This window comes from Ictalurus furcatus, chromosome 2 (genome assembly GCF_023375685.1).
Source record: "Ictalurus furcatus strain D&B chromosome 2, Billie_1.0, whole genome shotgun sequence".
NCBI lineage: Eukaryota > Metazoa > Chordata > Actinopteri > Siluriformes > Ictaluridae > Ictalurus > Ictalurus furcatus.
Genome location: NC_071256.1, coordinates 7,104,913 through 7,120,167, shown reverse-complemented (window position 1 = coordinate 7,120,167; position 15,255 = coordinate 7,104,913). Strand labels below are relative to the sequence as shown.

At 40.5% G+C, this 15,255-nt stretch overlaps 1 protein-coding gene across 5 annotated transcripts in view; it reads right to left on the bottom strand.

Moving 5' to 3' along the window:
• Positions 1 to 3,931: 3,931 nt before the first annotated feature.
• Positions 3,932 to 15,255, bottom strand: part of arhgap39 (Rho GTPase activating protein 39) — a 44,902-nt gene continuing 33,578 nt past the window's right edge. For 2 of the 5 annotated variants that reach the window (XM_053645875.1, XM_053645900.1), the window contains 7 exons: positions 15,039 to 15,203; positions 14,326 to 14,725; positions 14,119 to 14,192; positions 12,606 to 12,805; positions 11,092 to 11,183; positions 9,345 to 9,514; positions 3,932 to 5,672 (listed from right to left, as the gene is read on the bottom strand). In XM_053645875.1, the coding sequence (XP_053501850.1) occupies positions 5,478 to 5,672; positions 9,345 to 9,514; positions 11,092 to 11,183; positions 12,606 to 12,805; positions 14,119 to 14,192; positions 14,326 to 14,725; positions 15,039 to 15,203 (1,296 nt within the window). In that variant the 3' untranslated portion in view covers positions 3,932 to 5,477. Of the gene's footprint in view, positions 5,673 to 7,884; positions 8,726 to 9,344; positions 9,515 to 11,091; positions 11,184 to 12,605; positions 12,806 to 14,118; positions 14,193 to 14,325; positions 14,726 to 15,038; positions 15,204 to 15,255 lie in introns of those variants that run through there. The other 3 variants (XR_008388171.1, XR_008388172.1, XM_053645885.1) reach the window with 3 other exon arrangements.

Genomic DNA, 15,255 nt, shown 5'->3' with positions numbered 1-15,255 from the left:
TAAGATCGGACACCTCTGCTCTGTAGTATATCTAGTCCACTTGGTTAGCTCATCCTACCTGAAGTGTCAAATCTATGGAATCCAAACCTGCCAAAATAAGAAATGACTAAATATATAAATAAATCTACAAAGAAATGTAATGATAAAGAATGTACTTATAAAAAAATAAAGAAGGCAGTGGTAGCTCAGTAGTTAAAATGTTGGGATACTGATCAGAAGGTCATGAGCTCAAACCCTTTCGCCACCACTGTTGGGCCCTTGCGCAAGGCCCTTAACCTTCAACTGCTCAGATGTATAAATTAAATAAACGTAAGTTACTCTGGATAAGGCTGTCTGCCAAATGCCATAAATGTAAAGAAATATAATAAATAAATGTTTACACTTTTATTTCCTTAGACTTTTATGTATTATTGTATTTTTTCCACATTTTTTATTACTATTTATTTATTTCCAATTATCTATTTCCATATTTATGTATTTATACATGTATTTATTTATATATTTCTACATTTATTTATTTTTACATTGATTTATTTATACATTTCTTTGCCCATAGAGTACAGAGGGGGCGTGTTTTATTCAGACATAGTGCTGGCATAGGCATGAGCGAAGCTCTGAGGCCACATTGAGAGCTTGTGGTTTGACAAAATGGGTGCTTCTCGATACTCAAATTGACACTTCCTCGTTTCCTCGCTCCTCCGTCCTCCAGCACGTGAGCCGGAAATCGATCGACGTCAACCATCTTGAAGGACATCTAAATTCTCGAATTGTACCGCGAGGAGGCAAGGAATGAGGAGTGAGGAAGCGAGGAAGCTTCCAGAGGAGCTAGGTGCGAGGATACACAGGTGTATCCTATGCAGAAGTGTTTCTTTTCGAAAAACCTGATGCACGTATAAATTCCCTCCTCCTTTACATCTGCCACAGTCACAGCTGCGATAATTCATGTATTGTTTATTCATGAATTGTTGAATAACCCAGACATTTCATGTACTATCAATGCACTTTGCTATATTAAGAATCTTGTTATAAACCAAAATCAAACAACATAGCGGCAGATCCCTGGGGCCTGTACCATGAAGCCGGTTTAGGTGGCTAGCCGGAAAGTTTCAGTTTAGTTTGTGCCAACCCTGAGTTTTAGGTACCATGAAAGTGGCTTGGCTTTTACCGGGGTTCATCGCCATAGTAACTTACACTCCATGCCTAACCTGTGCTGGGGAAGGTGATGTTCTTGGTGAGAAAACTCAAACCCAACTTGGACCAATCACGGTGGCTTAGTTGTTAGCACGTTCGCCTGACGTCTCCAGGGTCGGGCGTTCGATTCCCACCGTGGCCCTGTGTGTGTGCGGAGTTTGCATGTTCTCCCTCGTGCTGCGAGGGTTTCCTCCGGGTACTCCGGTTTCTTCCCCCAGTCCAAAGACATGCAGGGTAGGCTGATTGACATGTCCAAATTGTCTGTAGTGTATGAATGGGTGTGTGAGTGTGTATGTGATTGTGCCCTGCGATGGATTAGCACCCTGTCCAGGGTGTACCCCGCCTTGTGCCCGATGCTCCCTGGGATAGGCTCCAGGTTTCCCGTGACCCTGAAGAGGATAAGCGATATAGAATATGGGTGGATGGAACTAATTCAACTCCCCAGCGCAAACTGTAAGAAGAGCACTTCACAGAGAAACATTTAATTAAAACAATTTGCATTCATTATTAAATGTAATGACATGAAAGATGTTGTGGTTATGAGTTTTCAATCCGTTTATTCTCATTGTGAGCCCATAAAGTAAACTTACGCATTTATACAATCAGTAATGTTCCCGAGCTTTGGCAGTCGCAACGGTGTCGCCTTTTTGCGGATAGTGAGGTTTATTTCCGCAAAATAATTTCATGCATTTCAACCAGAAGTATGCACACCTGCTTTTTCCCCTATGTTGAACGCCATTGGCTGTTCGGTGCCGACGTATCGCGTTTATGTGCACGTGCTTGTGGACTAATCATAGCTTAAGGATCAAAGCCTGAGTTGACAGAGCATGTTGATAACCAGCATCATGGTACCAATAAATAAAGCCTGATTGGATTGGTTTGGTTTTGTGAACTCAAAACTAATCCTGCAATCCTGAGTTTGTTCAACTAGCTTCATGGTACAGGCCCCTGAAGCGCAGTGAGGTCATCCAGCTGAGCACAGTCATCATTAATTGACGTCGCCTTGAAGTGACGCTTGAGAGAGCGAGGATACTCCATTCTACTTGCTTCGATTCCTCTCTCCTCGCATCTCATCCTTGCATCCTTCCCTCGCATCCTAAAGGGTGGAGCTAAGATGCACGGAAAGGAAGTGAGGAAAGGAAACGAGGATGCAGAAATAAGAAATGAGAAGCACCCGATGAAATGCAAGAGATGGGTGAGGACGTGCCTTTGAGTAGTGCAAGCCAAATAGGGAATGAATAACGCTTAGAGTTGGGTGATATAGCCAAACTCACAGTTTAAGTCATTTAATATCACCGTTACTGTATGTATATAGGGTGAACATACATACTCTTTATCCCGGACATGGCCTTAAAAAACATCCGGTCAGGATTTTGAAAATGTCAGATCTTTAACAGATAACTGATAACAGTCAATGTGACACGTAAACACGTGCACGTGACAAGCATATTGATTACATTTGTGTTTCCTAATTTTTTTCCTAATTTTCCTAACCCCTCACACTATCACGTTTGAGCTCATTCTGTTCTGTTGTCTGTACATCATAACCGTGTGTCAGAAAGGCAAGATATCTGTTTTTAATACTTGTTAAATACATTGATAACTATACTATTTTTATATACAGGTGTCAGTTTATCTACACAATGTTTTACAAATAGTTGGAATCTCTGTTAAGGCCTCTATTATTGTAACGTAACATCAACTGAAGGACATTAGTGTAAACACTTAAACACCGCTTATCCTTTTCAGGGTCACGGGGAAACCTGGAGCCTATTCCAGGGAGCATTAGGCACAAGGCGGGGTACACCCTGGACAGGGTGCCAATCCATCGCAGGGCACACACACATACACACTCACACACCCATTCATACACGGACACTTTGGACATGCCCATCAGCCTACCATGCATATCTTTGGACTGGGGGAGGAAACCGGAGTACCCGGAGGAAACCCCCGCAGCACGGGGAGAACATGCAAACTCCGCACACACACAGGGCCACGGTGGGAATCGAACCCCCGACCCTGGAGGTGTGAGGTGAACGTGCTACCAAGCCACCATGCGACAACACACCCAATACTGGCTGTATTCTTTCTTATCAGCTATTATTTATTACTCTGTTGCTATCATTAAAAGTTTAGAGGGCCATAAAATACTAGCCTCAAGCCTTGAGGACCAACAACATTCCAAAAAAAACAAAAAGTTTGATTTTTGTTTAAAAATAAGGACTTCACAAATCAGACTGAACAATAATGCATCAATCCATCTTGCTTATTCTTACTTATTATACTTACTTTAACTTATCCTACAGGGTCGCGGGGAAACCTGGAGCCTGTCCCAGGGAGTATGGGGCACAAGGCGGGGTACACCCTGGACAGGGTGCCAATCCATCGCAGAGCACAATCATATACGCAATCACACACTACGGACACTTTGGACATGCCAGTCAGCCTACCATGCTTTGGACTGTGGGAGAAAACCAGAGTACACAGAGGAAACCCTGCAGCACGGGGGAGAGGCGGGAATCGAACCCCCAACCCTAGCAGTTTGAGGCGAACGTGCTAACCACTAAGCCAGATCAATACCGTATAATGTCCAATATTGTCCAAAAAGTGTTACTGATTGTACTGATGGAATCTAAGTGTAATAAAATGATATAATGTTGTATGTTTTATGTATGTTTCTGTGTGTGTGTGTGTGTGTGTGTGTGTTTGAACAGATTAAGGATCGATCACATTCCAAGTTTTTGAATTTGTTTATTAAACAATGTTCAGACAGACTTACCCTAACTTACAGAGTCACCATCAGATCTCAGACCAAAAGGAGGGAGAGGGGATTTCAGCCTGATTTCATGAACAATAAAAGCAATAATGCAAGACAGACCCGTGAGCAGGCTAACGTTCCAGCAGTGATCTACAGTATATTTCTTCCCTGTCTGTGTCCCAGGTAAACTTTGTGTGTGTGTGAGTGTGTGTGTGAGTGTGTGTGTGAGTGTGTGAGTGTGTGTGTGTGTGTGTGTGTGTGTGTTGGAACATGTGTGGTAATGTGTTTTTTGTGTGCTCTCTGAGTATATAGTGATCTGCCCAGTGTTTTATCTTTTTCTCAGCTCAGAGCATTCTCAATTAGACACGATTCAAATCGACTCCCTTTAATTCAATCACAATTAAAATTGTTTCGATTTACTACAATGAGAAGCAAACCTAAGCTTTTTTTTTTCTTTTTCTTCCTTTTTTTTTTTTTTTAAAGTTTCACTATTCCTTTATTCGACTTTGTGTTTACTTCTTTTATGGATTTTATATATATATATATATATATATTTATTTTTTTTAAATATCTTTTTATATATTTTATGATGGTATAGATGAAGGTGAACATTATATCCATGACATTCCATGTGCAGATAAGTGACCCAAAAAAACTTTTGAATATTTGTTTTTATTGTCTGCCTTACTCCCTCTGCCTCTCCCTCCATCTTCCATCCTTTTACTTCACTCTACATTGCTTCTCCTGAAGGGAAGTGAAGACGTAGTGCAAGGCGATGTGTTATATCAGTATTAAAAGCACCAGGCCTAATCAGTGTGTATGTGTGTGTGTTGGGGGTCTGGGGCTGTGTAAACTATGAATATATGTGATTGTTATGATCATGTAAGTACGTGTGGTGACAATTTCCATTAAAGAAAACTACTAAGTGGAACATATTGTTCATACATGTGCATACACACAGACATTCACACTCGACATGAGGCTGACAATTTGTTTCAAAAGGCAGTAGTAATAAACCCCCGTTAAAATAAATACAAAAAAAAAATAAATTAATTATATAAAAGCAAGTAGACTGTTGTAGACAGTTATATAGGTCAGTCAGATTAAAAAAACCACACACATGTCCACACAACATTCAACAGACAAACACACAAGACAGTGCTATACACTCACATCTCCAATCAAACACATTCAGAAATGATAAAAGGGGCTAAAATGGAATGTATGTGTTGTCTTCTAAGTGTGTCTGTATGTGTTTGTACGTAAAAGAGATTCAATTTGTGCTTTTGTAAGTGTGAGTGTGTGTCAGTGCAGTAATTAGGGTTCGTGCCTCCTGTTCTACATCTGACTATACAGACTGGCTTTTGCTTGTCTGTGAATTACGTTTAAAATTTTTTGTGTAATTGTTATGCGTGTGTGGTGAATATGTCAGGGTATATATGTGTGTGTTGTAGCATACGTATGTATGTGTGTATGTGTATGTGTATACGTGTGTGTGTGTGTGTGTTTGTGTAAATAAGGTGGACTATAGAATTCCATCCATGAAGCTAGTATCGAGGTGCTGAATGAGCACCCGGATAAAGCTCATCTCTTTGCGGGTGTTCTCAAAAATGATGCGCGGGTCATCAGAGAGACATCGCAGGCAGTTGGGGGCCATCACCATTGCCAAGTTACTCACGTCCATTTTAGTGATAGAAACATTGGCGGGCTGAGCAAAAACCTGTACAAGAAAGCAGAGAAAACAGGCAGTTATTATTAGGCATGGCACTTCTAGGGCAGTGTTGGCTCAACGGTTAAGGTTCTGCGCTTCCAATGAAGAAGACCCTTAATTCTTTCTGCTCCAGGGGTGCTGACCCCGTGCTCTGACCCCAGCTTCCCAACAAGGGTCAGTAATATATATGTAACCGATAGAGCATGCTTCTTCTCTTCTTCTTTTGGCCAACAGACTGCACTGAGAGCAACGATACAGAAATACACAGCCAGATAGAGACATAATGAGAAGGAGTTGTGTTGTAACCAAATGACCAATTATATGTGGTTGCTGGGGCTACGGTTGCTGCGATGGCCTTGGGACTGCAATTACCACATACAGTTTTGGACTCAGGTCTTCTTTGGTGAACAGTGGACTAATTCAACAAACAGACTTCATGTAAAAACCATAATGAACTTCCCTTTACTTTCACATTATCCGTCGTTACCCAGATGAGGACGGGTTCCCTTCTGAGTCTGGTTCCTCTCAAGGTTTCTTCCTCATATCATCTTAGGGAGTTTTTCCTTGCCATCGGTTCTCTCAATAGGGATAAATTCACACACTTAAAAACTGTATCCTGTGTTTATATATTTCTGTAAAGTTGCTTTGAGACAATGTCCATTGTTAAAAGCGCTATACAAAAAAAAATTAAATTGAACTGAACTGAAAACTGATCTCTCTACAGTACTGTACTGCATACAAGACAAATGATTTTGTATTTACTGATACACAGCCAACCTCGACATGCTTAATGCTGATACAGAGCATTTCAAGAGTATGCGCCGAAACAGGGTGAACTCTATTGTATCGTACATATAAAGCTTATTTACGTACGCTAAGGATTTATATACATGATCATTTTCATATCATCTTTAGAGACCAGGCCTAAATGTGAGGCATTAAAGGAAGCTCATGTGAGCGAGACAGTGTTAAATCATAAAACATAACTTGAGGGAGGTCATCAGACCTACAGTGCTGATAAGTGCAATTTGAGAATGTTCCTGCTATCCTAATAGCATTCATACTGCTGAGTATTGTGTCAATAGACTTACTATATTAATAAGGGAATGTTACTTCATGAATAGATTCGGATAGATTTCTATGGAGCATCACTAGACATGATCTCTAGCGAGAATTCCAGTCTAGAGGCCATCTTTGAAGAACTGTCCACAGGCTTTCCCTCTAGAACCAGCCCCAATGTCCAGAGGAGTAAAAACATCTTAAAAATGAATATTTAACTAAACCTTGTTCTTCGTATACATAACACACTTACATGCTTAACTGGTGTCTTCATCTGGTGATTTTCCAGCCATTCTGGTTTAAATTAATTTACACACAAATAATAGAAAATGCAGAAGGGGAGATGGTTTCTGCACAGCAAGCTTTGATTGAAACACTGATTAAAATATAAGCTCAACTGTTCCATGTCACATGACTAAAAGATGTCTGAAAATGATACTTCACAACAGTTCACACAGTGGCATTTAGGGTTTGAAAACACCACTACGCCTACAGATTTAGAATATAAGATTTATCAAGGTAAAACCTACGATAGCACAGACGCACCCTTTTTTGATTTCACAGATAGCAAGAGAGCGCAAACTGGAAAGACTGGTGTGCACAGCACATTTCTCTCAAGACAGTACTGAGAACACAGTTGCAAGCAATTGATTTAGAGGTTTCACTGCATTACATTTACATTTACATTTATTCATTTAGGAGACGCTTTTATCCAAATGAGGAAATACAAGCAAAGTGATATATCAAGTGGAGAACAATACAAGTAGTGCTACTATACACGAATTATAATTGAGTTTTAGAAAAGCAAAGTGCGCAGAGTCGAGGTGTAAGAGCCTGAGTAGGGTTTTTTTTATAGGATAATGTTGGGTTGGCGTTAAACAAGGTTCCAGTTGTAGAGCCTTTAGTTTAAAGATGTCTGCTTGTAATGATGTCTCCTTAAGCATGAAATTAGCTAGGTAATTTACTTGAGTAAACTAACATTCTATAAACCTCACTGGTTCTTGAATCCTGACTTAAGTAATTAAGCTACTGCTGATAAACTGTACTATAAATAGTACAGCCTAAAGAAAACTCACACTGTCTTCTTGACACCCTCACAGTTGAATATTCTGCTTGATCTTCCTCATGTTCAGTGCCTTCAGTAAACCATGAGGGGGGGGGGGTCTTCTTATGAATGTTTCTAAGAATCTAGTGGGAGATCAATCCCATATCATAATACTCTCACTCACGTACTTCACTGTGGGTATGGTGGTGTTCTTGGGTAGTTCATACGTGCAGCCCTTCTTTCTCCAAATATGACAAGCTGAATTTTTGAAAAAGAGTTCTATTTTTTTATTTCCAAAAGAGCTCTGGTTTGTCTAAATACTCATGTGCAAATTTGTAGACTTGGAACTCTGTGCTTCTTTTCTTTTCCCTGAGGAGTAGGAACAGAGATGTTTGCTGTGCAGTTCACTGCATATTGTTCTCTGTGTAACTGTTTTTCCTGCTGCTTTCGGGTCGTCTTGCAACTCTTTTTGAGTGACTTTTGGCTTCTCTGTTACCTTCTTTATCATTAGTTTGAGAGCGCTGTGAAATCTTGCATGGCGCATCTGTCCAGGGACGATTAGTTGTGATCCAAAGGATTGGTTAAACGTTAGGGGTGGTCAGAATTTCTTTGGGAATGAGCATGAGTGGTAAAAAAAAACAAAAAAAAAAACAAACTATTGTCCCTAACGATAAACTGTCAGTGTGGAGTTTTGCATGGCCTCCTCATGTCAACGTCAGGTCCACTAAAATCTTCTTTTAATACTTTTCTTTTAAAACTTTCAAGAATATACTCACCAGACTCACGTCAACCTGCAGTTCTTGCCTGGTGTCCCACTGAAGCTAAACAGGGTTAAGTGTGGCCAGTACGTGGATGAGAGACCTCCTGGGGAAAGCTAAGGTTGATGCTGGAAGTGATATTAGTGAGCCAGCAGGGGGTGCTCACCATGTGGTCTGTGTGAGGCCTAATATCCCTGTCACTATAGTGTAAACACAGCACGGTCATTTGGATGAGGTTAAACTGAGGTCCTGACTCTCTGTGGTCATTAAAAATCCCAGGACACTTCTCCTTAAGAGTAGGAGTATACCCCAGTGTCCTGGTGAATTTCCCCCACTGGCCCTTATCTATCATGAGCTCCTAATAATCTCCATGCGTGAATTGGCTACATCACACTCTCCTCTCCACCAATAGCTGGTGTGTGGTGAGCGTTCTGGCGCACTATGGCTGCATCATCCAGGTGGATGCTACACACTGGTGGTGGTTGAAGAGATTTCCCCCCATACAATGTAAAGCACTTTGAGTGTTCAGAAAAGCACTATATAAAATGTAACAGTAACTAAACTTGCTGCTGTGAATGCCATGAATACTGATAGTCAATCTTTTTCATTTAATGGCAGTAGTAGTTTATACTCGACATTTGTAATTGCATACATCCGAGATTTCTGGCAGAAAAGAAAGCTATAAGGTCAGTTATATTTATAGGCATAGTAGGCCAAATGGATTTCCTTTTAAAATGGTGTCCTTTTAGTGCAATACAGATTTTACTTACAGCAGCAGTACAGTTATTTTTAAATAATTGAACTAAAAGAAAGACTGACCTGTAAGAAACGGATGAGGTAGCAGAGCACCAGTTTGTTGATGTGAGGAAGGTTATGGATGACACTGACAGCAGCTTCAGGACTGTCATAGTTAGAGATGCATTCTTCATAGTACTCATGAGGAATTACTGGATCCTCCAATTCCCTGTACCACAGCTTCAACAATGATGCTAATGAGAAAGATAGAGGAAAGACAATTTTTTTTTGTTAACAATTAAGTTTGTTCATTGAATTAAAAAAAGTCAGAAGTGATACTATGTAAGATAATGTTACTTAATTGAATTAAAAAAAGTCAGAAGTGATACTATGTAAGGTAATGTTACTATACAGACAGTGAGGGGATATAAGTATTTGGACACCACAATTCTCCAAGCTTGCAAGGGTCATTCTGATGGAGATTGGTTAGGCCATGCAAGCCCTTTCTTGAGCTATTTTGTCTGTATTTTTGGGGCTGTTGTCTTCTTGAAACATCCATCTTCTCCCCAGATTCAGCTTCTTGGCTGATGAGATTAAATTCTCCTCTAATACATTCCTCTATTCACATTTCATTTGTTGATGCTTAATGCCCCAGTACAGTTTGCAGAGAAGCAGTTCCGTATCATGATACTACCACCACCGTGCTTCACTGTGGGTATGGTGTTCTTACGCACAACCCTACTTACTCATAAAATGACGAGCTGAATTATTGCTAAAGAGTTCTTCTTTTGTTTCATCTGACCGAATAATTGTTGATTCTGCTGCTTTCAGGTCATCCTGCAACTCTTTTTGAGTGACTGCTGGCTTCTTTCTTACCTTTCTTATCATTAGTCTGAGAGCGTGTTGTGAAATCTTGCGTAGCGCACCTGTTAGTCGTGGTTCAATGAAATGTGCATCTGAATATTATCAAACCAATTGTACTGACGGAGTTGTTACAATCTTTGCTATTGCTATTTATTCTTTGTGGCATGCTGCTGTGTGATACGTTCATCTCCAATAAGAAATAAATAACTATGAAAAAAAAATATATAGATTGTAGTGTATTGAGTTGTATGTAAACTCAGGAATAAGCACTGTTTGGCCACTCTAGAGATGAACTCTGGGTTAGTATTTGGTTGGCCAGTTCATTGTCCAATAAACTGTCATTGTTACGGTTGCGCAGCAAACCCAAAGAAGAACTGCCTAGCGTAGTATCAAAAACACAACATAGACTGTATATATTATATATGTACATTCAAATAAACTAGCAAAACATGACTAGAAAATTCAACTCCGTTTAAGCCTAAGCTTTACTTTCTTCATGTTCTGTAGACGTAGAGAGGGTTTGTTTCTTCTCTTCCTATAATGCACTTGGAGATTGGGCTATTTATATTCTGTGGGAAATGGAGCACTGCAATTGCCCAAGGCTAAAAGCGTGTGTGTTTCTATGTGTGTGTGCCTGTCTGTGTGTGTTCATATTAAAAAGAGAAGTGTGCGTGTGTGTGTGCATGTCTGTGTCTGTGTCTGTGTGTGTGTGTGTGTATGTGCCAAACTCTGTGGATGATCTGTGTATATAAGAGTAGGTTTTTGTACTTAAATTTGTGTTTAAATAGACAGACAGTTATTTTCCTTCTATGATGGATGCTGCTGTATAATAGCAATATAAAAACAATGAATAACTATCATTTCACTTGGTGCGTTATTTTTAATTATTATTATTATTATTATTATTTAGCTTTAACGATAACCTGTTGATTTCTCACTTAACATTTGAGAATATATCAGAATATACCTGGAATGTGTGGGTCCTCCAAGCCGGTTGGTATTTTCCACTGGTCCACTTGCAACTTCAGTGCATTTACCTCGTCTATATCTCCAGGCACCCTGCCAGACAGATTCACAAACACTTCGTAACACAAGCCTTGTAGCATTTGTAACACTTTTTGTCCTAGATACAATGCTATATATTTTCATTCATTCGTTCATTCATTCATCCATCTTGAGTAAAACTTTAGCTTGCTCAGGGTTGCGGTGGATCCAGAGACTATCAGCTATATTTTATTCCTTCTGTATTAGTGTGCAAGAGAAACAAGCAATTATAAATGACATATTGCAGTGAGCTGTCATATCACGGCAAACCAGCGACTACGTTTCCCATCCTGCACTGCAACCTACAAACATGGCCGCCATGGACTGCAATTCCCAGAACACTTATTCATTCTAATCACTCACACCTGCATCCAATCTCACACACTCATTCCACAGTATAAAGAGATCGTTTTCTAACAATGTCTTTGCGAAGTATTACTGTTATTATTTTACCAAGGAATTATACCCTGTTCCTTGTTTTGTTTCATGGTTCTTGTTCTCATTCTCGATTCTAGCCTTGCCCAGTTTATGCCTGTTTGCCAATCACCTGACTCTTTGTCTGTTTCTTGACCTTGCTATTGTCTTGTGTTTTGGATTTGTCTGCCTGTCTCTCTTTCATTAAACTCTTATCTGCATTTTCATCCGTCCTAGCATCCTTTACATTTATTATGTGACATGAGCCTTTAAAGAAATTAAAGACTAACATACAACAAGATAAAAACAAGAAAAACAAGCTTGCAGAATATCTTTGGCATGTTGACTTCCAGCTGGAAGAACCTGCCAAGTAATTTCCTTATAAAACTGAACAACAGTGTACCAAAGAGAATTTAAAAGCGTGTAGTGGCCATGCCAAGTATTGATTTGATTGATTGAAGTTTTTTTTTATTGTGTATATTTTATGTTTGCAATATTTTCGATGTATCTTTGCCATACAGAATTCTTTCCATACCCAAGTGATGCCGAGTGATGATTAGTTTTGTAATGTTGTGTTGGTAATAAAAACTAGCTTAAATCATAAAATGCTTCATAGTACAAAAGGAATGTACAGATTGTTTGTTCATTCATTCATTGGTAAATGGTCTGCACTTATATAGCTCTTTTTTTAACCTTAGCGGTTCCAAAGCGCTTTACACTATGTCTCATTCAAGCATTCACACACACTCACACACCAGTGGTAGCAGAGCTGTCATGCAAGGCGCTAACTTGCCATGGGGAGCAACTTGGGGTTCAGTGTCTTGCCCAAGGACACTTCGGTATGTGGAGTCACGTGGGCCGTGAATTGAACCGCCAACCCTACGATTAATGGACATCCCGCTCTACCACCTGAGCCACAGTCACCCATGGAATCCGTTCATTCCGTGACCAGTTAGTGCCACGTTGTTTTTAGATTATGTATGACGGTTTTGTATGGTATGTATGATGATCTTCACATCTCACCTGAAGATACCTTCAGTTTGGTCTCCGTTTAAGCCTAATACTTCCTCTGACAGACGGGTCTGTACCCACGGCAGCTGTCGGTCAGGGTAGCGCTCCTTCTGCATTGCCATCACTTCTTCCAGGGAAGAGCCAAACATAGAGGGGTTAAAGATGGCATTCCGAGCATAAGCTACCTCCTCGATACAAGGCTTTTTCAAACCCTGCAGTGGATGGATGGATAGATAGATAGATAGATAGATAGATAGAGAAAGAGGACTTCTTAGCAATGCCTCCTGAGAACACATACTGGCATTTCATGTGGGCAGCTGGCATAAATACACAAGGCAATTAAACTTCTCACGCACACTCAGGCCTAGATACACACATACACTCATATGCATGTATAGGATGTATATAAATCTACATACACCCTATATACATATACACTGTATGTCCAAAGGTATATGGACGTCTGACCATGACCCCCATTTTGCCACAATTTGGAGGCACATGAATGTCTAGAATGTATATGTATGCTTTAGCATTACGAGTTCCCTTCACTGGAACTAAGCATCCCAAACCTGTTCCAGTATGACAATGCTCTTGTGCATGAAGACATGGTTTGCAAAGGTTGGAGTGGAGGAACTCGAGTGGCCTGCACAGAGCCCTGACCTCACCCCAATGGACACTGTTTTCTTTTAAACAAGAATAATGCTTCAGTCAAAAGCAAAAAGGAAGGGGGAAGATACATCTGGAGACAAGATCTAAACAGTAGATGAATTTTATTTGCAGAAAGTTCTTCAGATGGAGAACTATGGGTGTGTCGTCGGAGTTCTGTTTCGGCCTTGTCATGAAAATGGTCTTTATACCTGTCTAAATAAATGTGTGAAAGCCTACCCAATGACATGGTTTGCCAAAGTTCGAGTGGAAGAACTCGAGAGCCCTGATCTCAACCCCACTCACCTGACCTCACTAATGCTCTTGTGGCTGAATGAACACAAATCCTCACAGCCACGCTCCAAAATCTAGTGGAAAGCCTTCCCAGGAAAGTGGAGGTTATTATAACAGTAAATGTGGGGCCAGCTCCATATTAATGCCTTTGGAATGGGATGTTCAACAAGCACATATGGGGGTCATGATCAGGTCTCCACATACTTTTAGTCATATAGTGTATATGTATATATGAACCAAAATGATGGACCACAAATGAGGCACACAATACATGAAATAAAAATTGCTGTTTCGGAGCTTTTTCTCCCTGTCCCTTAGGACACCAGTACGATAGGATCTGGAAAAAAAAATCATTTTGGAGACATTCTCCTTTTAATTTTTACAGATCAATACTTCCAGGAAAACGATCAAACATTTTCTGCTGATTCATAAAAACATCAACAAATGGAATCAAATCATAGCTATGATGCTATTTTATGGGGCCTTTAACTCTCAAGCAATACTGAAGGTAAAGAAACATGCTAAAGATAAATAAATAAATACAACTGCAAAGGAAAAAGTAGAAAGAATTGTAGGCACCAACCTTTTTCGCTCCAGTCAACGCAGCTTTCTGTAATTTGCGGTAACAATACTTCGCATAGCTGCTGACAGCCACTCCTATAGATACATGCATACACACCAATACTGGTTATTATGGCAAAAAATGAGACGTTATGGCTTTTTCTGCAAAATCAAAATATTTTGATCAACATCTTTATTAAGTGTGCATAAGTATGTGTCTGGGTCCTACCTTTGGTGTCGTTCAGTGGGTCAATGTGCCTGTAAATGTAACCTTCCAGGTAGTTGTGGAAGCGCGGTGTAGGAGGAAAGAAGGCCAGACAGATGGCCATGAGCTCCCAGCCCCTCTGTAAGCTGTCATAACGGAAGTTCTCGGTGGTCTGTCGGCACAGCTGAATGTAAAGCTCATCACGGAGGCCTTGGTTGCTCCAGCCACGCACTGCAATCTCCAGAGCCACAACCAGAGGCTCACCTTTGCCCCTCCTGTCCCCCATGTAGGTCTGGATGTGCTTGAAGAGCTCCACGGCCTCACGCTTGACTGTACGGTCCATTGTGTGGATCATGGGCTTTTTGATAGGCTCGCTGCTCCAGGCCAGCATGTTTGCAATAGACACCTTTCTCCTGAACAGACCCTGACAGATGGAGATAGGATAAGATTAGTGTATAGATATTAGGCACATGCCAATGGTATGGTAATGTTGTTTGTACCTTTTGGGCAGCATTTAAATAACAGTTGGTACTCAGTCAGCGATATCATGCTGGTGGCTTTACATACAATGCTACCTTCCAATTCGTCCAAATAAGAAAAATCCTTATGCAACCTTTCAGCTTTTATTATTATGATTTTTTTTTTTATCTCAGGCACACCCTCTGTCCCGAAGAACTACATTATCTGCATTGACTGCTGTAATATATAATATAATCACATGTATGGAGGGCAAGTACCTGTGTGTGTTTGCTGAAATGCTTAGATGCCCAGTTCTCAATGTCAGTCTCAGAAGAGGGCTTTCGCAGGGAGAATTCTGGAAACACACCACAACTGGCACTGGGCATCATATTCCGAGCGTTCCGACTCGCCTCAAACTGTGAGCATGCACCAAGATCTTCCGACTGAGAGAGAGAGAAAGAGAGAGAGAGATGACGCAGTTATAAACAGCATTAT